Source organism: Kogia breviceps, chromosome 4 (genome assembly GCF_026419965.1).
Source record: "Kogia breviceps isolate mKogBre1 chromosome 4, mKogBre1 haplotype 1, whole genome shotgun sequence".
Classification (NCBI taxonomy): Eukaryota; Metazoa; Chordata; class Mammalia; order Artiodactyla; family Physeteridae; genus Kogia; species Kogia breviceps.
Genome location: NC_081313.1, coordinates 141,994,798 through 142,017,778, shown reverse-complemented (window position 1 = coordinate 142,017,778; position 22,981 = coordinate 141,994,798). Strand labels below are relative to the sequence as shown.

Here is a 22,981-nt window from a genome sequence, read left to right as displayed (position 1 = left end):
CATCAGCTTTTCTGAGATGATGCCATTTGATTTTGTTTACTTTCATTATTTTAGATTTGACAGAATTGAGAGTTCTAATGAACGAGGGTGAGATTAAAGACTTTATTCTCAGGAGGGTATGATGTTAGTTTACATATTTCTCATAGCTTCTGTTTTATGTTTGGACCAGAAATAAAGGTGGAGATTTCAGGGTGTTGATTTACCAAATAAAATTTTTCTAGTGAGAATTGATTGAGTCTATTTGTATAGACTAAATCTTTTGGGCTCAAATTGCCAAAATTTTCTGCATTTTCTTTTTTACTGGGAATGATGATCAAATAGACAAGGTTATTCACAAAACTTTCAGTGTATGGTCTTACATTACTGAAGAACTTCCCTAAACATTTTGTAGTCACTGGTGCTATTGGGTGGTTCAGTACTCTTAATTATTATAAAACATTTTATGATGTCTTCAGGATTTTTTTTTAAATGTGGAAGCATTTTTATTTAAATTTTTTGAGGCATAATTTACAAACCACAAAATTATAGAATTTAAGGGTTCAGTTTGAAAAGTGTTTTAGTTGTATACAGGTAGCCATCACCCAAATGCATGCGGTCCTGTCACCCCAGCCACTTCTCCTCCAGTCCTTCCCAGTCTGTTCCCTCTCAGGAAGCTTCTGTTTTTTTAGCACTGTAGCTTAGTTTTCTCTTTGGCCTTTTCTTAATCATTGAAAAAAAAATGTGTCTGCGGTCATAATCTGAATTCTGGACAACATGATAGTTCAGTCTGACAAATGGATGATCAGTCTGTTTTGCTTGTATAAAATTCTAATCTCCACTTGTGTTGAGAGTGATGAATGAAAGAAAACTTTTTATTCCTGAGTGTGTCAGACACTGTAAGTTTTAGGGCTAGAAAGTTGCATAAGAAATGGTCTTTACTCTTAAGAAACTTTATGACTTCAAAGAAGCTTGCAGCCTTCTTTCAAAATGTTATTTTTGTCTGACCATGACTTACTAGAATTGACACTTCTGGCTATTTTAAGAATCAGTGCGTTTTTTTTTTTTTTTTAAATATTGAAGCAATATAGTTTCTTTTCACTAAAATGCTATGTGTATTTACGCACATGGAATATTATTTTTTCTTTTTTTCTCAATTATTGAGATATAATTGACAGATTATTTTTAAATACTGCTACCATTTCCCTCGAGCTGACTGGTTGATATTTATTATAGAAGAGCTTAAAGGAGAGACTTGAGCTGGAGTTTCCACCTTAATGGAACCATAGTGGGAATATAAGCCTTGGGAGTGTGCAAGGCTATTTGAGGTAACCCTGGAATAAAGTACCATCTGTTTGGAACATTTTAAAATGCTAATTGAGAACCTAGTTTGCAAAATATTCAGTTATATTAAACTGTTAAACTAATAAAGAAACTCGGTGAATAATACGGATTTCTCTGACAACCTTCAGAAGTATAACAGTTAAAGAAAAATTCACAAATGAGGTAAAGATCAATTTACTGTATAAATATGTTAACTTTCTTGGCTTTATGGCAATGACCTGAAATAAAACACTGATGATAATGGTAATCAAACTGAGTTTTTTTTTTTTTTTTTTAATTTGAATTATCTAGATAATCTCAAAGGGAAAGGAGAAGTTCCAGATGTGGTCTTTTAAGTTTTTATTTTTCTTACCTTTGATATATAACCTGGAGGATTTTCATCATTTTTCATGGGAAGATTGGATGTGGGAAGCAATATTTGATAAAATATTATTTAGAAATTTATATTATAATGAGACTACTTGGCAGTATCAAAGGATGCAGTTAGGTTGATGTTATTAGTTTAGTTTCTTAGATCTTGGTGAAACAAGTAATAAATGGTCTGTCTAGGTATTCAAGAATAATGCAGTCATGCACTAGATGAGGATAAACATCTCCACAGATTGCCTGTACAGGAATTGACCAACCAAACTTGATCCATTTTACCCATTCTTTAGGAAAGCTGAAATACAATTTCTCTCATTTTTCCTTTATACTGTAGTTAATTATACGTACCTCTGTTTGCCTTTATGTTTTATAAAGTTAGGGATGATTTTATCTCAAGTGGAAACCTGGATCATCTCGTGCAAATATATATATATATATATATATATATATATATATATATATATATATATATATATAATTTGGTGGTACGCAGCCCTCTCACTGTTGTGGCCTCTCCCGTTGCGGAGCACAGGCTCTGGACGCGCAGGCTCAGCGGCCATGGCTCACGGGCCCAGCTGCTCTGCGACATGTGGGATCTTCCCGGACCTGGGCAGGAACCCGTGTCCCCTGCATCGGCAGGCGGACTCTCAACCACTGCGCCACCAGGGAAGCCCCCAAATATTTTTTTGAAAGGGTTTAAAAAAAAATAATAACTGACAGTTATTGAGAACTTACTGTGTGCCAGGTGCCTTTCTTAACACTCCAATATACTTTAAGTCATAATTTTGCGGTGGTAGGGATTATTTTGTTGAGTAAAAACATCATTTGTTACTTTTTGCCTATTTTTTTTCATTTTAGAATTTTTTTATTTTTAAAGATAGTAAAAATTTCTCTGATTTAGTTTGACTAAAAATGTGATAGTATGTGTCTGTATTGTCAAATATATATTGATCACTCTTGAACCTAATATTGCCATAGTAATATGTTGTAATTCTACAAGTGGAACACTCTTAATTGATTTTATTGAGTTGGGAAAATTATGATAGGATGCATGTTGGCAATATGTACCTTTGAAGTTCTTATATTAAGTTTAAGGAAATTGAATATTGGGAATAATGATGAATTAATTCTTTGTAGTGATTTTTTTCCCCCATAGCATTCATCTGATTACAGTAAATTTGAATATATAAAACCTCACTGGTCTGTGTGGGTTTTGTTTGTTTCTTATAGTGTTTATTCCTTTTAAAAACCAAGAATTGCTGAAGTGATCTTGTTGGTCTATGAGTTGGCCTCAGCTAAATGATTCAGTCTTCTCCCCTGACCCTTTTTCCCCTTGTACTTGATCTTTCAGGTTGAACATATTTGACTTTTTTTTTCCAGGTTGAATTGACCAAAGCAATGGTTATGGAGAAGCCTAGTCCCCTGCTGGTCGGGCGGGAATTTGTGAGACAGTATTACACACTGCTGAACCAGGCCCCAGACATGCTACACAGGTAAGACCTTTTTTTTCCTGAGCATCATCTAATGCTGTGTTTTAGTATGTGAGTACTTATCCTTAAGATTCTCTTATTCATCATGCACCTTCTAGGGTTACTGCATAAAAGTGCTTTGTAAGTACCAAAAAGTGATGGTTGTTCAGATTATGTAACAGTAGAATATACAAATATTATTTTAAAATTAGTCTAAGTTACCTATACATTATCAGAAAAGTAATGCTTGATAATGTAAATGTATAATATTTGTGCTTTTGATTTTGTTTTCCTTTTTGCTGTTTTTGGTGAATTATGAATTATTTAGTAAGAATGTATCGAAGAAGATGCAAGAGTGTTCCTGTAATGACATACTTTTGTGTTGATATGCTAATGATTTTTCTATGTAGGTGCAAATTTTTTTTTTTTTTTTTTTTTGCGGTATGCGGGCCTCTCACTGCTGTGGCCTCTCCCATTGCGGAGCACAGGCTCCGGACGCGCAGGCCCAGCGGCCATGGCTCACGGGCTTAGCTGCTCCACGGCATGTGGGATCTTCCCGGACCAGGGCACGAACCCGTGTCTCCTGCATCAGCAGGCGGACTCTCAACCACTGCGCCACCAGGGAAGCCCATAGGTGCAAATTTTTTTTTATCATACCGTGTTTTACCTTTTTTTACTTGATAATCTGTGATCATCTTACAAGGGTAGTATATGTATCACATTAATTTTGTTACCCACGAGGTTTTTATTTTCTAGAGGTATAACATGTTTTAATCCCCTAATGATGAATATGTAAGTTGCTTCCATTATTTCCTCTTACAAACAGTGCTGCATTATACAAAGCTCTTAAGTTTGTTTATGTGGACTTATTAGAATATTTTTTAGAAATTCTAAAATGTGTATTTGTTGGACCAGAACTATTTTTTCTTCTATATCTTGCCAGTTTGCATATATTGGATACCACATGATTATTAGGTGTAAGAGAATGTTTTTAAATTCGTTTTGAGTCCTTGTTCTGAAAATGGAAAGAATCACTTGTGTTTTTTCTTTTAAGGTTTTATAATTTCCGAAACACTTTTACCTTTTTCTTCTTGATCTTTATAAAAACCTCTTAGTAAGGCATTGTAGGATAGTTAACTTCATTTTACAGATAAAGACATAAGGGGTTAAAAATTTGCTGGTACTCACACACCTATTAAGTGATAAAACAAGTCCTAAACCTTTCCCCCTTTTTTGTTGTTTTTTTGTCAATTGTATTCTGTGCCTTTAGAAGTTAGATACATTTGGAATTAAAAGTGGAGCAGGAGTTGAAACAAACTAACCAAATACATTTCTTGTCAATATAGTTATTGGTTCTAACACATCTGTTTTTCACATTTCATCTCTGAAGTACATTTTGGATACAATGAAAAGTGGGTTGGCCAGCAGTGAACTGATTGGCTGATGTGCATGCAGCCTTTTAATAACTTTGGAAGTTGAAAGGTACTTTTGGGATCCTTAAGGCCCCAGATCTGTCCCTTTTTTGGAGGAAAAAACAATCAGGATGTAGAATGACATGTATGGGCTTATTTGTGAAAAATTGTTAATTTGGAGTACAAGTGACAAGAAATCCTAAAAGTGATTTTCCCCAAGTTAGGGTATTTTCTGTGTGTCTGTGTGTGTGTTGGGGCGGGGTGTTGTTGGCGCTTCCCTAATTCAGTATTGTTGTAATGAAAACAAGCAAATTTTGAGGATATAGGTGAATTAAAGCTATGAAGATTTAAGTCTGAAGTTCTTAATGCATCAGCAAAAATTGTTAAACTACTCCTAAAACCCATCTGCCTGAGTTACTGGGTTTTTAATGGGAACTTATCACATGCATTCTCAGATATAAAAGGACTCTCTAAGTCAGTAGAGAGTATAGATGTCCTCATGTGTATCAAGACTACCTGTGGTCTCCTTGAGTGAAAACAGGAACTTTCATTTTATGTGGCCTTCCTGACATGAACTACAAGATCCTTCCCAACATGATCATCCTTTCCTGAGACCTGAAACTTGTGACTTGTAAAAATTCCTTGACCAGATTCATTCCCATTCAGCAAATGTTGTGACATGTAGGTGATGCGTATATGATTGCATCCAAAGATGAAAAAGAAATCACATTCCTTCCTCCAAGAATGTACTAGTGAGACAGATGGGTTCAAACATGAACAGTAAATACCTGATCTTAGGTTACTTGAAGATGACAAGTATCTTTGTGTTTTACAGATTTTATGGAAAGAACTCTTCTTATGTCCATGGGGGGTTGGATTCAAATGGAAAGCCAGCAGATGCGGTCTATGGACAGAAAGTAAGCATAACAAGCTTCGTGTAGGCTGTTGAGCAGCTAGAAAATAACCCATAGAATTGAGGTTGAAACATGCTTGATATGTTTGTTGACATTTAAAGATCAAATTTCTCAACTTCTATTTAGAAATTTAGGTATTCAATAACTACTTGGTTTATATGATAATCATTGAAAAGCTTATAATATCACTTTTGTTCATTTTGTATGATATATTCTGAAGTTTTTTTATGTTAGAAGATAATAGGTTTTAGCATGGGGATCATCTATTGTAAACATTTTAGTTATGTTAATTAAGGACAATAATTTTAATAATTAAGGTTAAGGTATCATTGGGAATATACTATATTAAGACAAATTATAGTGGGGTCTGTGTAGTTTGTAATTTAAATGTGCACAGGTAAATGCTCTATCTTTGTTGTGTCAGAAAGTTTTTTGTTGTTCTTGGAGATACTGCATTCTCTTCCCTCGATTCCTTAGGAAATCCATAGGAAAGTGATGTCACAAAATTTCACCAATTGCCACACTAAGATCCGTCATGTCGATGCTCATGCCACCCTGAATGATGGTGTTGTGGTCCAGGTGATGGGCTTGCTCTCTAATAACAACCAGGCTTTGAGGAGATTCATGCAGACCTTTGTCCTTGCTCCTGAGGTATGAAAAAAAAAAAACAATGAAAGGTTGTACATGTCTTTTTAAAAACTGTTCATTTTGAAATTTTAAATATACAGAAAAGTTGAAATAATAGTGCAGAAATACTCTTACCTAGAGCCACATTTGCCCACACATTTATAATTCTTTTTCTATTTACGTATCATTTTTAATTCTAAACTACTTTGAAAGTAAACTGGAGGACTTCCCTGGTGGCACAGTGGTTAAGAATCTACCTGCCAGTGCAGGGGACACAGGTTCAATCCCTGATCCGGGAAGATCCCACATGCTGCAGAGCAACTAAGCCCGTGCGCCACAACTACTGAGCCTGTGCTCTAGAGCCCTTGAGCCACAACTACTGAGCCCCTGTGCCACAACTACTGAAGCCTGCACATCTAGAGCCCGTGCATTGCAACAAGAGAAGCCACCTCAGTGAGAAGCTCGCACACCACCACAAAGAGTAGTCCCCACTCACCGCAACTAGAGAAAGCCTGTGTGCAGCAGTGAAGACCCAGCGCAGCCAAAATTAGATAAATAAATAAAATTTAAAAAAAAAATTGGAGATATTATGTCCAGTCATCCTCCAGTACTTAAGTGAGCACTTCTTAAGAATAAGGACTTCTCTTCCATAACCATAGTACAGTTATCAAAGTCAAGAAGTATTTGTAATACAATTATCCATCTATAGTCCATATTTAAATTTTGGTTATTGTCCCAATAATACAAAGAATAGTAATTTTTTTTTCCTTGTCCAAGATTCAGTTCAGGATTACACATTGCATATAGCTGTCATGTCTCGTTAGGCTCCTTTAATCTGCTGTAATTCATTAATCTTTTTTTCAAGACGTTGATTTTTTAAAGAGGACAATCAAATTACCATGTAGAATGTGTCAGTTTTGAATTGTCTGATATTTCCTTATAATTAGTTTTAGGTTATACATGTCTTTCAGTGCTTCACATTAGGTAGCACTTGATGACATTTAGTCCCATTATTAGTATTACTTAGTTAAGGTGATGGTTACCAGGTTTTGCCGCTGTAAAGTTAGTGCTTTTACTTTTCTCATTAGTAAGTAAATTGTGGGTGCTTCTTTGAGACTGTGCGTATACTTTGTTCTTCATCAAACTTTTAGGCGCTAGTTTTAGCATTCATTGATTTTTGCCAGAATCAGTTGCTACTCTGATGGCTACAAATGGTGATCATCTAATTCTTTATTAGTTGGCATTCTGCTGTAAAGAACTTTGCCTTTTCTTCTATCATGGGGTCTTTGTTTATTTAATGGATTTAGTTAATTTTTTATTGATTTCTGAAGGGTCCTAGGGTCTGCTAAGTGTGAACCCCTTCGAGCGGGTTTCTGGGTTTTTTTGTTTGTTTGTTTTGGGTTTTTTTTTTGCGGGGTGGGGTGCAGTTTGTGGCACAGATGTTTCAGGCTCACCTTGCACTCTCCCTGCTCCAGCCGCAACCCCAGTTCTGGAGTCAGCTGTTTCTTCAAGAAGCCCTGTTTTTTTTTTTTTTTTTTTTTTTTAGTTATCATGCTTATCATGAAAGGACTACAGGTTTATGTTGATTAATTGCATTTGTACTGCCTTCTTGACTGGTCCAGAATGAACAGTCAGGAATCCTATCTGTCTATCTGTGTGAGCATGTGGAAGGGGCTCCAGGAGGACCTGCTGACTACAAGTTTTCTCTAGCATTACTCGTCAGATAATTTTCTGTTGAAGGGTAGTGAATCTAAAATGCCTGTCATTTTACTGTTTGAATATAAAATCAGTTGTCTATTTGAAAAATTACATGAATTCGTTTTAGTCATGATTTTTAGAGGAAGGCTTAGATTATCTATAGTGTTAAAATTGTTGATGGACTTCTAATATTCAAGGGATCATGGGATGATTATTAATTATTCTAAATTTAGTTCTTTTTTGCCTTTAAAGAAGAAGTTCCTAACATTACCATAGCATAATGGATTGTTACATAAACTGTCTCATTTAATATTCAAAGCTCTAAAGTATAAGTTGGTATCCTTCATTTTGCAGATGTAGAAACAGCCTTAGAAGTTGAATGACTAGTAAATGACATAGTTGGATTTCAACGTAGGTGTGTCTTATACCTAGGGTAGGCAAACCTTTTTAGCTACACGTTTGAGTGCTTGTGTCAATATTCTTGGAGAGCGATTTAGCAAATTTTAAAATACCTGTTGCAATTGGTAATATGTATTTATTGTTCAAGAAATGATTTGAAATTTGGGCTTTGGCATCTTAAATACTTAGAGTTTGTCAGTTTTTGGATATTCACCTGGTGGTATTTTAAGCACACAGTATGTAATGGAAAGCAGGGATCCTTTCAGCCTTGACCTTATTGGCATTTGGGGCTGAGTGACTGCTTGCTGTGGGGTTGTCCTGTGTGGCATAGGGTGTCTGGCAGCATCCCTGCCCTCTCCTCAGTAGTTGTCAGCTCTCCTCCCTGATGGGAAACCTGAGATGTCTCCCGAAGTTGCCAAATGTCTCCTGGGGTGGGCAGTATTGCCTTTAGTTGAGAACAATGGTGTAGGGTGATGTGGAATTTTAAAAGTTTGCTGAATAAATGAAAACTTTCTGTTGGCATTGCAGGGCTCTGTTGCAAATAAGTTCTATGTTCATAATGATATCTTCAGATACCAAGATGAGGTCTTTGGTGGCTTTGTCACTGAGCCTCAGGAAGGTAAGTTACTTGTCTAAATTTTTTTGGATGGCATCAGATTGACCTGAAGAGAGTGTAGGTTTCTTGAATGTTTTCATAATTCTCTGTATCTTTCATTAGTAACTTTTAATTGTCAAGGCATAAGAAGGGTTGGAGATTTTAACCTTCTTGAGGCTGATAGGTTAGTCTACTTCACTGATACTGGTAGAAGACATCAAACTCCTAAATCAGAAGTAAACAGGTTATTACAGCAACAATAGTAGCATCTTAGCCATAGTTTCCGTAGGACACTGCAGAAGTTTAGATGATACCTGCAGTGCAGTGGGATGCATTACTAGAGTGGAACCTAAGTTTCAGCAACCAAAACCTTATAATGGGGCAGCAAACATGCCTGCCCATTGCTCTGGAGAGAGACGCTGTTTTCCCAGAGTGTTGCTGTATAAATATTCTTAAAAGGTAGTCTGGAACGAAGGTTAGCCATTGCCTCAGTTGTAAGATGTGCAGAAACACAAGCGACACATGGAGAATTGTCTCTAAATGCTAAGAGTAATTAGTTTTTTAGTGTTTTCTGTATGACTCAGAATTCTTAAGTGCTTTGTATTTATTGTATAATACAACAGCCATACAGATAAGTATTGTAGGAACTGTTGTTGTTCCCTTTTAATAAATTAGGGCACTGAAATGCACGGAGGTCATTTGCCTGATGTCATATAGCTAGTTAGGTGGTAGAACCTTCGTTGGATTACTGGCAATATGACCTCAGACTCCATGCTTGTAACCCAAACATTACCATGGCCTTAATTCTGTCCTTAAAGCCTATGTCATGATTTTACCCAATTTTCTTTATCTTTTTATGTATGTGTACTTTTCTTATTTCATTGCCTTTTTTATCATGATGAACATTGTTATATTTCTTTTCTCATTTAGAATCTGAAGAAGAAGTAGAGGAACCTGAAGAAAGACAGCAGACACCTGAGGTGGTACCTGATGATTCTGGAACTTTCTATGATCAGACTGTCAGGTAAAGAAAACTTTGTTCAGAGCTGCATGAGAATTTGAGTTGTTTAGTCTTTCTGTTTGTTGGAGGGCAGCCATAATGCTCAGAATTATCTCAGAAAATAGTGATAATTTCCCAGAAGAAAGGTTTTGCTTTTGGTATGTAACATAAATATATAACTTGTTTAATTAACATAGATTGCAGTCTGAGGACTACTTAAATAATATCCATCAGTTGCTTTTCGGTTTGGTTTTATCAAGTATTAATACATCAAGGCATAGCTTTAAGATGCCTTAGCTTTTGAGATGGAAGGTGTACAAGGACTTAGACATAAATTGACAGAAATTCAGACATGAGTTAAGTTGTAATAAGGAACTTCATTTATTAGCTCAGACAAATGTGTGACTGTATCTTAGGCTTTTTTTAATCTGCAACTGGAACAGAAATATGTTGGATATATTAATATAAATTAATATTTACTTGTTGCCCTGTGATACCCTTAATGTTAATACTCAGTGCTTAAAGGATACTTTCAGATGCATCTCAAGGTGTGGTGATGGGACTGACTTTACTAACCTGGGTTGCTGGTTGAAAATGAAGATTTGTTGTCCTACCACAAACCTACCAAATTAGAATTTCCGGGGGGGAAAGCATCTGCAGTTTGTTAAAGTGACTTATGTGGAAGTTTAAGAACTATTTTGAATCACAACTGATGGTTTGTTTTCCTCCAGAATTCCTTGTGTGTTTTTGTGAGAAAAAGTTTTGATACTAAAAACCACATAACATAAAATTTACCTTCTTAACCATTTTTAAGTGTACTTTATAGTGGTGTTAAGTATATGCACATGATTGTGCAGCAGATCTCTAGAAATTTTTATCTTGAAAAAACTGAAACTGTACCTTTCCACCTCCCCATAGCCTATTAGAGTTTTGTGATATGTGATAGGTAAATTGTAATAATTTTGGGATTCTGAGAAACACTACTCTGGTTCATTTTGATGTGTTTGATGCATTTGCTTAATCAGAATTTAGCAAATCTGACTGCAGTTAAGATTTGCTCACTGAGGGCTTTTCTAAAAAGTTGTCTTGTTTTAATACGCAAATACGTAATTCTTAGATCTTTTTGGGGAGAAGGGAGCTATGTTTTTTAGGTTCAGGTCTCTAGGAATTTCTTTCTAAATCAGTGGAAGCAGAATGATATTTCTCAAATTTTACCATGAAAGCAATGACTTAGAAATCAATGGAAGCAGAATGATATTTCTCAAATTTTACCATGAAAGCAATGACTTAGAAGAACATTTAGAAGAACCTGTTGCTGAACCAGAGCCTGATCCTGAACCAGAGCCAGAGCAAGAACCTGTGTCTGAAGTCCAAGAGGAAAAGTCTGAGCCAGTATTGGAAGAAACTGCTCCTGAGGATGCTCAGAAGAGTTCTTCTCCAGCGCCTGCAGACATAGCCCAGACAGTGCAGGAGGACTTGAGAGTATGCAATGTGTCTTCATTTTTATTCCATTTCTATTTTTAAAAATCTCTCTTCTTCTTTATTGTTGCTTGGTTGACTTTTGTAGGTGCATTTTCATATTGGTTGTTCAGGGAAGTTTCTTCCATATTGAGCCATACCTCAGATAAGTAAGATGCATATTGCTTTATAAAATCAAAAGTAGTTTTTCCCCTCCTCTAAGGAAACTTGAATACTTTTTAGGCCAGAAGTTTCAGGTGCTATTTTATCACTGCATCAACAAACCTTCTTTTTAATATTACATCTTTCAAATTGCAGATTACTGTGTGCTTGTTAAACAAGTGATAGTCTATCTTTAAAAAATAACATGGCACAACAGACTTCTGCCCTTTTCTATGAAATCTAATCGAGGACAACTTTACAGTAGAAGTAGAAACAAATTGCTCAAGTATAACTACTTTTCTAATTAGAATACCTGATTTGAAAAGTTTGAAGATTTTCAGTTACTGTCCCTGAGTCACATCAAGATGATGACAACTGAACTAACAGAACCTTTACAGTTGATACTCCTTGAAGAAATACGTTTTAGTGCTGTATTTGTGGGGCCAGGGTTCTTGTAATGCCGTTTGTCTAACAGTTATTTCAAGTGTCTTTGCGTTAGGCATTGTTCTAGGTTTAGGAACTGTCAGTAAAGTAGATAGAATTCTTGGTCTCTGGAAGCTTCTGGGTGAGTAGGAAAGAGAAATGGTGAAATGACTTTAGCTTGCAGGTGGAAAAGTAGGTTGGCTGGATTGAGAATGGATGACAAGTTAGGTGGCTTAATTATAGTAGTTCTGCATAGAGGTAATGACATCTTGGATTAGGGTCATGGCAGTGGAGATGGAGAAGAGATTTAAGAGGTAAATAACAGGATTTGCTGATTTTGGTATTGATTGAAATAACTCAAGAAGATTCCAAAGTTGGTGTAATTGCGTTATAGATTGAGAGAATCATAGGAGGAAGAGCTGGTTTTTGGAAGGAGAATTTTCTTTGATTCACAAACTTGAAATTATGTGAAAGTAGCCTCTCATACTTTGCTGATACTTGATGATTAGTCCTAAGGAGTTTTAGTACTAAATTTTAAGTAGTGGGGTAAAGGAATCTCAAGTTATTTATAAATTCCATCTTGCCTCTGAAAATGAGATGCACATGTAATAATACAAGAAATCAAAAGCTAATACCTTTTTTTAAAAATAAATTTATTTCTTTTATTTATTTATTTTTGGCTGTGTTGGGTCTTCGTTGTGTGTGGTCTTTCTCTAGTTGTGGCGAGCAGGGGCTACTCTTGGTTGTGGTACATGGGCTTCTCATTGCGGTGGCTACTCTTATTGTGGAGCACGGGCTCTGCGTGCCAGGCTTCAGTAGGTGTGGCTCGCAGGCTCTAGAGCGCAGGCTCAGTAGTTGTGGAACATGGGCTTAGTTGCTCCATGGTATGTGGGATCTTCCCGGCCCAGGGCTTGAACCCGTGTACCCTGCATTGGCAGGCGGATTCTTAACCACTGCACCACCAGGGAAGCCCAAAAGGTAATATGTTTTATATTGTTATGATAAGTAGTGTAATCAACTGATGTTGGTGTGTTCCCTTAGACCTTTTCTTGGGCATCTGTGACCAGTAAGAACCTTCCACCCAGTGGAGCTGTTCCAGTTACTGGGATACCACCTCATGTTGTTAAAGTACCAGCTTCACAGGTGAGTTTCTAATTAAGCTTGCATATGAGGCAAATTTACTTGTATTTTCATGTAGTGTGATTTCACAGAGGTTTAATGAATAAGGCAGAGGAGAAGGGTACAAGGTGATTTTTAAAAAAAATTTTGAACTTGATTTTATTTTTTTATACAGCAGGTTCTTATTAGTCATCAATTTTATACACATCAGTGTATACATGTCAATCCCAATCACCCAATTCATCCCACCCTCAACCCCCACCCCCACCCCCGCTGCTTTCCCCCCTTGGTGTCCATACGTTTGTTCTCTACATCTGTGTTACAAGGTGATTTTTAATGTGTTGTGTTTTTTTTTTTTTTTTGGTGAGAGAATGAGGGAATTGTCATTTTGTAGTTTATACCTTATTATTAGCTAGGATACTTCACAAGAAAAAAAGGTAAGCTTGCTTTGTTCTTCAACAAAAGTTAACGTTATACATTTTTTAGCCTCGTCCGGAGTCTAAGCCTGAATCTCAGATTCCACCGCAGAGGCCTCAGAGGGATCAAAGGGTGCGAGAACAGCGAATAAATGTTCCTCCCCAGAGGGGACCTAGACCAGGTGAGAGCTCAGAAGGGTGGCTTCTTTAGTCTGAGCCTGTTGAGGGTGAGAGCTTGTTTTGGGAGGGCAGTTGGTGTTTGTGTGTACTTAGATTTTAAAAAATATGTTGTGGAGTTAATGGAATTGCCTGTATTTAGGGGTAGAGAGAACTGTTGAATGGAACAGTCACTGAAAGGTGTCTTCTTTCTCATTCCTTGCTGCTTTTGTTTCCTCTTCAGTCCGTGAGGCTGGTGAGCAAGGTGATGTTGAACCCCGAAGAATCGTGAGACACCCTGACAGTCACCAACTCTTTATTGGCAACCTGCCTCATGAGGTGGACAAATCAGAGCTTAAAGATTTTTTTCAAAGTAGGTTGTTGAGTTTTAAATACTAGATTCATTTAATACAGTGCTATCCAATAGAAATAGAAGATGAGCCACAAGTATAATTTTAAGTTTCGTAGTAACATTTTAAAAGGCAAAAAGAACCTGGATAATTTAATTTTAATAACATTTTATTTAACCTAAGACATCATCTTAATATGTACAAACATGAGATACTTTCCGTCAGTCTATCCTAAGTCTGAAATCCAGTGTGTGTGTTGCATGTAGGGCACATCTTATTTTGGAATAGCCACAGTTCACATGCTTTGTAACCATGTGTTACTAGTGGCTCTCATTGGACAGTGCATGTGTAATACTTAAGGGAAATGTTCTAAGTTATTTGAGAATCTGTGTTCCACTTGCAGATTATGGGAATGTGGTGGAGCTGCGTATTAACAGCGGTGGGAAATTACCCAATTTTGGGTTCGTTGTGTTTGATGATTCTGAGCCTGTTCAGAAGGTGCTTAGCAACAGGGTAAGCAGTTTTTCATCTTGATTTTCTGTATCTTTGGTCTTTTAATGTATTCATCCTTAAAACTATGTCTTATATGTAAAGTGCAGTTTATTCCAACATGTCTGGGTAATATTTTCCATCATGTTTAACCATTATTAAAAGAACTGCCTGGGAGTTAGAAAAACAAAACTGCCATCTAAATACCATACTTTTTGAATACGTGCATGATGGAGAATGAAATAACTATGGTAGCCAATGCACTGAGATTTATGCAGTTCCTTTCTTTGGTAGTGGCTTCTGGTGTAAGTGATGAATTAAATATTAGGTTATTTTTAGCCAAGATAACTTAGAATCAGTTTGTTTAGCGGGTATATTTGTGGTCTTCATATATAACTGTTTGGGTGTAACTATGAGGAGCTTCTTTGGTTCTATAAGTTGTCTGGGTTTGGAGTCACCCTACCTTAAGGCACTTTTATTAACAGTACTTTCTCTAGTAATAGAGGGATTTGTAGAATCAGAATCTTATTTCTGTGTTCTTAAAGAGCTCTTTCCTTCCCCCACGTCTTTCATAAGTAAAAAAACACTTTCTGTGTAGTAGAGAACAAAGGTGTAAATACGGTTAATTTACTGAGATGGGTGTGAGAGTTTTAAGACCTCACTTTTTTTTTCAATTGAGGTGAAATTCACATAACAAAATTAACCGTTTTAAAATGTACAGTTCAAGACTTCCCTGTTGGCGCAGTGGTGAAGAATCTGCCTGCCAATGCAGGGGACATGGGTTTGAGCCCTGGTCTGGGAAGATCCCACACGCCGTGGAGCAACTAAGCCCGTGCGCCACAACTACTGAGTCTGTGCTCTAGGGCCCACGAGCCACAACCACTGAGCCTGTGCACCACAACTACTGAGGCCTGTGCACCCTAGAGCCTGTGTGCTGCAGCAACTGAGCCCATGTGCCACAACTACTGAAGCCCGTGTGCTCTAGGGCCCATGTGCCGCAACTACTGAGCCCACGTGCTGTGCAGCTACTGAAGCCCATGTGCCTAGAGCCTGTGCGCCACAGCAAGAGAACCCACTGTAATGAGAAGCCGGCACACCACAACGAAGAGTAGCCCCTGCTCACTGCAACTAGAGAAAGCCTGCATACAGCCATGAAGATCCAGTGTGGCCAAAAACAAATTAACAAAACAAAACAAAATTTCATTAAAAAATAATACAGTGTGCAATTCAGTGGCATTTAATACACATTGTTCTGCAACCATCACCTAATCTAGTTGCAAAACATTTTCATCAAAAGTAAATCCCTTACCCATTAAGCAGTTTTTCCCCATATCCTCTCTCCCCAGCCCCTGGCAACCACTAATCTGCTTTCAGTCTCTGCCAGTTAAAACTTACACATTTTATTAACCACGTTAGTTAGAAGTGTTGTAGATCATTATTTCCCAGAGGTTCTCCCAGAGGTTCTCCAGAACCTCTGATGTTCTCCAAAATGTTAATGGGTATATTACAAAGTTTAATGTTGTGGTCATAACATTAAGTTAGCCTTAATCTGAAATGTGCATTATCTATCAAACTGTTGGACCACTGTTTTTGTGAAGCATCTCCTGCAAACCCTGAGAAGTGTGGAGAGAATAATGGCTTATGTCACCCAGGACACAGAATACTGAACCCAGAGATGTCCAGTAGGCTTTGTTGATAAATCCACCATTGAGCATGCAAGAGATCCAGGGGCCACACTTTTTGGTGCAGCCTTGACTTTGTATTTTCTTAGATGGTATGATACTCCAGTGGGGCCAAACAAGGTCAGGCCTGATAGCTTGCTTCCAGTTAATTATACAAGATGAGGGCTTTGGTGTTTCATTTAACCCCTGTGGATAAGGCATGGCATCGTTATGCATAGGAATTGTTGAGGTAAATGTCCTCAGAAAGTGGTATGTCTGCTACTTTTTTTCATTCAGATTGCTTCTATTCTTGTGATACCTCCTTAGAGGTATCTTCCATAACTACCTTTTAAAATATCTGCAGTCCTAACCTCTCCTTATCTTTCACACTTTAAATGATTTTATTTTTTCCACTGTATCTAGAACATTACTAGGAACAGCACTTCACATTAATGTGTGTGATTTATATGCTGTGTATATAAAATATATATATATAAATATTTGTAAATCTGTGTTAAAATACTTATAAATGTACAAATATAAGTATATATTTAATCAGAATTTAAAATTCACTTTAGAGTCAGAGCTCAAAAGAGGCTCCCCCACCCCACCTCCATGCAGGTTTCCTCACATGCACTTTCAGATCATTCCTGTGTACTCTGGTGACTTCAGATGTAGCTTGCCTTTCCCTCACCTCACTGTATTGGTAGAAGTCTGCCTTACTCCCTTCAGGAATTTTATTTAGACTTCTTTTTTTGTTTTGGTTTGTTCTTAATTTTTTAATTATTTATTTATTTATTTGGTTGCACCAGGTCTTAGTTGCAGCAGGTGGGCTCCTTAGTTGCAGTAGGCGGGCTCCTTAGTTGCGGCTGTCCAGCTCCTTAGTTGTAGCATGCAAACTCTTGGTTGCGGCATGCACGTGGGATCTAGTTCCCTGACCAGGGATTGAACCCCGGCCTCCTGCATTGGGAGCGCAGAGTCTTAACCACTTCGCTACCAGGGAAGCCCCCTTCAGTAATTTTTTGAGTACAGAAATAACTTGTAGAATATGACCGTGGTGTCTGACCATGCTGTGTTGGTTCAAAGCTTATGCTTTCTTGTCAGGATGCCTTGGTTTACATTGCTCTTCTGTCTCTCACTAGCCTTGTGACCCGTGCAGTCTTGTTCCTTAACCTCCCTGGCACATAGTTTGCTGGTCTCTATAAAATAGGTGTGCTAACAACCTCGAAAGGGTTGTTGTGAAGATTAAATGAGATAATAGTGAAGTATATAGAATACTTCTCTGCATAGTAAGTACTGTTAGATATTTATGTTAAAGAATATTACAGTAGAAAACCACTGAGTACCAGCAAGGAGCGTAAATTAAGTTCATTGGAATCTTGAGTAACCCTTTGTTTTCTGTACTTCTCTTGGCAAAAAAGAAAGCCCAAGACTTAGTGGGAAGTAACTTTTTTTCCTGCACTAAGATCTGGTATCTTTATTATATCTTCAGTATTTTCCCAAATTCTGTTCAGGCAAATAGCATTTTAAGATTATATTTATTATTAAAAACATCATGAAATTCATGATGTTTTTGAGACATATATGTACTTTCCATAAACATGTACAGCAAAGTCTTTCCACATTAGGTGATGATGGGATTTTATTCTAAGCCTCCCAATCCATGGAGAAGGTGGCGATTTTTATTTATATTCTATTTATATAATTCTGTGGGAATATAAGATGTGCTTTAATAAGTACAAAGAGGGTTACTCTGCTGCACTTCTTAAATTGACTTTTTGACTTTTGAACTAGCTTGCATACCTAACTGCTTTTCCATGTATCTGTTAATGGGAAAATTATGTGTTCTGAGTTTGAGACAAAAAACACTGTGAGAACGTAGCTGATTTGTAAGCTGCTGGTTCCTTGTTTTGTCTTTGTTTTATAGCTTTCTTTTGTCTTTGGTAGTCAGTAGCCCATAAGCACTCTGTGTAAGTCTGTTCACCTTGGTTCTTACAGCCCATCATGTTCAGAGGTGAGGTCCGTCTGAATGTGGAAGAAAAGAAGACTCGAGCTGCCCGGGAAGGGGACCGCCGAGATAACCGCCTTCGGGGACCTGGAGGCCCTCGAGGTGGGCTGGGTGGTGGGATGAGAGGCCCACCCCGTGGAGGCATGGTGCAGAAACCAGGATTTGGAGTGGGAAGGGGCATTGCTCCAAGGCAGTGAATTGCTCTTCACCGATCTTCAGGCAGCAGTACAAACCCTAGCTCCCACAGAATGGTGAATTTCTGCAGCCAACCTTTGGTATCTCAGAATCTGATCCTAGTCTATGATAAACTGCTTAAGTTTGTACAATTCTACTTTTTGTGTTACTGGTGTGTGCTCCTTCCCCTCTCACCCCCACCCCCCCACCTTTTAGTCCTTCACTTCCAGTTTTGTGGAATGATATTTTAGGAAAAATGGATTTTTAAAGAAGAAAAAAAAAAGACTGCATTTCTTTGCTTTATTTGCATATATAGACTGGATTTTTTTTTTTAACAGTTTCCCCAAAGGAATGTGTCTTGCTTATTACTGACATTTGGTATGTTTCATTCATTGGAATATTTCTTACTTATTTTCTACATGTTTCAAAAGCCTGTGAGAATTACAGGATTTGATAAACATTTTGAAGGCAGGAAGAACCCAAATTGTCTCTTTGAGAGTCATGACTACCTTCTGGTGTGGAAAAATTTTTAGATTCTCTCTGGTATGGTTAAAAACTGAATAAAAGATGTTAGTAGAGTTTTTCTTTGGATACGTGGTCGCAAAACAGTTCCAAAACCTACCGATTTTACCATTGAAATTTGAACTGTGAGATAGGTTTTAAATGTCTAGAATGCAACTGATAAGCTTTTCTTGAACTGTTAGATTTTTTTTTGAAGTAGAGTTTTTTCATGTTTAATTTGTATTTGTAAAAAAAAAAAAAAAAAAACAAACAAAAAAAGAACCAAAAAACCCCCCCAAAATTTCAAAGATCTGAATAACACAAAAACCAGAGCTAAACTGTTGTGCCTTCTATTTATCTTTGATTCCAGTCTTGGCAATTGTTTAAAGAAAAATAATAATAAAAAAATAAACTTAGATTTGTTTTATTAGGTTCAGAGTATGTTGGGAATTATAGAATCCCTCTTTCACCCTGTATGTCTTGTGTTCATTTGTTATGCCTTATTCTGAAATTGAGTCTCAAACTGGAATGCTTTTGAGGTCAGATGCTTCTGTAGAGGTCCTTTGACCTGAGTAGTTCAGCACTTGTATTAAGTTTTATTTCAGTGTCTTTTCAGAATCCTAATCATGGCCCATAAGAAAGAATGTGACTTTAATATTGGACTTTGCTGGTGTGCTTGAGTGTGCACTCGTTTTTTTTCTTAAATCATAGCCATATGGGAAATGTTCTATTTTGTTATGGTTCCCTTTTATTGGTGGGCATGCAGTGGGTGTTTCTTGGAAATGGCCAATTTTTATTAAAATGTTTCTGGAAGAAAATTTAATCTGGCAATATAGACTAATACTCGTTTTGCATAGTATGTTACTGTTAAGTGCTCTTTGGGAGATGGGTGAAGGTTTTGTTCACACGTTTGTGAAGCAAGCCTTTGCATTATAACTTGTTATTAGTTGAAGGGCAATGATGAGGTTTTCAAATTTAACTTATTTGTTTTCTTAACAGTATTCATCTTTAGGACTATTGTTTGAGGATAGAATATTAGTAGGAATAGGAATGTTTGTTTTGCTGTTACTGGGAATCTCTAGGTTTGCTGAAGGGTGCAGCCTTAAACTAAAATGAAGTTTGATGTTATCAGTTGACCCTCAGTACCTCAAATATTTGAAAATTGGCAACATTTCTTTCATGTAAAGAAACATATAACTGAGTCACATGGCTGTGTTTTGGGTCAGTTTAAATAACTAATTGGTAACCACTTCATTTGGCCCAGGCCAGTGATAATTGGAAGAAATTCAGCTTGTACTTGGCGTAGCTTATATTAAGCTTGTGGTAGAAAGAAGAAAATTTAGCCTGAGTTATTTTTGAGAAAAAAATTAATTTGCAGTAAGTGTTTGGTGATAAATTACAGATAACCTAGAAACCATTTTTCATAAGTGAGTGCTAAACTGTACATTTCAAAATGTTCTTCCTCCTTAGAACAGAGCTTTAAAGGGCACTAACTAGGTGCAGTGTTTCTCAACTTGGGGCTGTTACTATATCCTAGAGGACATGCAGAAATGTGTGGGATTTTTGGTGGGTTGGGGATGGAGGGAGATGCATACACTGCATCTAGGGTTTGCTGGGTGGGGGCCAGTGTGCCAAGTGCTCTTTGAAAATGAAGCAACCCCATTGAGAACACAGATAGTTCCTGCTCCTGTAATTCATGGTGGGTGGAATGGTGGACTAGGACAACTGCAGTGAAAGTTGTCCTTCCTTTGAAATAGAGCCTCAGAAAAATAAACAAATTAGCAAGTAAATCTCTCAGGAATTAGAGTAACAACTACTGTAAGTAATAATCTCAGCTTTCCTTTATCTGTACCAATTGTTTTTTTTTTTTTTTTTTTTTTTTAATTTGGAGAGGTAGTAGCAATGTACTAGATGCTGCTTGTAATTTATTGCAGGGAATTACTGCATAATTTCAGAAAAGAAAAGGTTGCTTCAGTAATTTCAAGTTATCATAATTGGGATATTATGGTGTTTTGACTAGCGTTGGACTTTATAAATAGGATTTAGCGTCATGGTTAACACTATTAAGTATCCAGCTATCATTGATTACATTATTGCTGATGGAATAAACATGTCACCCTAGATAAACATATATTCACATATTTCACAGTTAGAAAGTGAAATAGATTAGGGCAAGATTTTCTGTAGACAGCATCAATTCATCACATTCAACATAATTTTTCATCTGTAGGAATGACCCAACATGCAGTTCTTTTCTGAGTTTAAAACCCTTCACCCATGAATATTTTAGCTAGGTTAAGACTACTTTGGTTCAGTGGGTCTCTTTTAAGATCTGTTGAAAATAAATAGATCTTGGCTGTACAAAAATAATTTTGTTTGCTTTTATGCTGAGTTTGGGCTTTACTTGTGTCTCCTGTGTTCTCAACTTTTTGAGCTGTTGCTGTGGAGCAGTGAAATGGATAATGCAAAAATAATTATTTGGCTTTGGATGAGTAGGTTACTACCACAGTGTTAGTTGAATTGCACTTTAGTTTTAGGTTAGACAGCTAAATTTTCACAACTATAACCCTGTGGATTAGGTGTGATTTTTCCCAAGTAATAGATGAAGAAATGACATCAGAGGCCTGAAAGTCATCCATGTAGCTTAGGAGCAGATTGGCTTCCAAAACTTTTGCTTTTTCTCTAGAACCATAATGCCTACCTATTTATATTTGAATGACATTAGGGGCATAGGGCATGAAATAACTACAGTATAGAGACTTGAGTCTGCAAACATTCGGATCAAGGTTAACATTACTGTTCTCCATTTCCTTTGGGGTAAAGTAGATGCGTAAACATTCAATTTGTAGGGCTTTGCAAACTGTATGGTAACACAGTAGCATTGAGTTACTAGATTATTTTCTCATCTGGTTTGATAATACATTTAGTACAATTTAATCTAGATATGGAAGTAATATTTTTATCATAGCATCATACAGATGAGTTTATAACAGTTATGTTTTGCTTATAACTGCCATCCTCTGATGCTTTTCTTCATCCCTTTTATATTTGAAAACCTTTGTGGAGTTTAATGATTTAGTGGAAAACGTGGCACTTTATAGAAAACAATTTGTTCGAATCTATATGAAAATTTCTTTCTATGAGGTTTAAATTTGTAGACCATTGTTCATGTTGTGGCTTATTTTAAGTAAATGATTACATTTGTCAAATCTGCTGATCTAAAAATATCTTTTATATTAAAGTTATATTTTTGTGCTACTTGAAAGAATCTCTGCAGGAACTGCATACAAATTAGATAATTGTTGAACTTTTAGTTTAGCAATTTTGAACTTTGTAAAAGAAGCAAGTTCAGCATTTATTTGAGATTGAGGTTCTAGCTAACTGCCTAATATACCACAGATGGGCAGTGGACAGTTAGAGGTATTCTTTCGCAAATGTTTTAGAAACCTTAAAGAATGTGTTAGCAACTTAGCAGTGTCTTGAGGGATGGGGTTGTAGGTTAAAGTTGCTCATCAAGTAATGGCCATATTGTACTAGATAATTAAACAAGGATTTGTGGTTTTAAGGTAGTAATACCTTTTAGAATTTGTGTTTACTGTAATATCGAGGTTCTGGGGACCATAGATAGGCTTGTGAACTCTTGCTAGACTGAATTAAAGAAGAAATGGTGGCACGTGTGAGATAAAACTTTTTTTTCCATTCTTTTTAGTAGATATGTATCTAACTCAGGATGATGCTGAAATTAGACTCTGCTTTGCTCATGCTTTCATGAAGCAGTCTTTCATAATGGCCTGAGAGAGTTGAGTGAGAAGTTGATTAAAGGTGGCCTACAGCCCTTAACCAGTTTTGCTTATGATTATGCTTATGTATTGGCTTAGAATCAAAGTTGTTTTTCTTTTTTTTTTTTAATTTATTTTTGGCTGCGTTGGGTCTTCGTTGCTGTGGGCGGGCTTTCTCTAGTTGCGGTGAGCGGGGGCTGCTCTTTGTTGTGGTGAGCGGGGGTTGCTATTCGTTGTGGTGCGTGGACTTCTCATTGCGGTGGCTTCTCTTGTTGCAGAGCATGGGCTCTATGCACACGGGCTTCAGTAGTTCCGGCGCGTGGGATTCAGCAGTTGTGGCTCGCGGGCTCTAGAGCGCTGGCTCAGTAGTTGTGGCTCATGGGCTTAGTTGCTCCGCAGCATGTGGGATCTTCCTGGACCAGGGCTCAAACCCCTTGTCCCCTGCATTGGCAGGCAGATTCTTAACCCCCTGTGCCACCAGGGAA

General features: G+C 37.1%; 1 protein-coding gene across 4 annotated transcripts in view; it reads left to right on the top strand.

Annotated features, from left to right (window-relative positions):
• Positions 1-18,794, top strand: part of G3BP1 (G3BP stress granule assembly factor 1) — a 30,811-nt gene extending 12,017 nt beyond the window's left edge. For 3 of the 4 annotated variants that reach the window (XM_059062472.2, XM_067032029.1, XM_067032030.1), the window contains 11 exons: positions 3,067-3,179; positions 5,403-5,484; positions 5,959-6,132; positions 8,734-8,824; positions 9,731-9,824; positions 11,081-11,282; positions 12,885-12,986; positions 13,449-13,560; positions 13,779-13,907; positions 14,288-14,397; positions 18,033-18,794. In XM_059062472.2, coding sequence (XP_058918455.1) covers positions 3,085-3,179; positions 5,403-5,484; positions 5,959-6,132; positions 8,734-8,824; positions 9,731-9,824; positions 11,081-11,282; positions 12,885-12,986; positions 13,449-13,560; positions 13,779-13,907; positions 14,288-14,397; positions 18,033-18,239 — 1,398 coding nt within the window. In that variant the 5' untranslated portion in view covers positions 3,067-3,084 and the 3' untranslated portion in view covers positions 18,240-18,794. Of the gene's footprint in view, positions 1-3,066; positions 3,180-5,402; positions 5,485-5,958; positions 6,133-8,733; positions 8,825-9,730; positions 9,825-11,023; positions 11,283-12,884; positions 12,987-13,448; positions 13,561-13,778; positions 13,908-14,287; positions 14,398-18,032 lie in introns of all 4 variants that reach the window. The other variant, XM_067032028.1, reaches the window with a different exon arrangement.
• Positions 18,795-22,981: the final 4,187 nt, after the last annotated feature.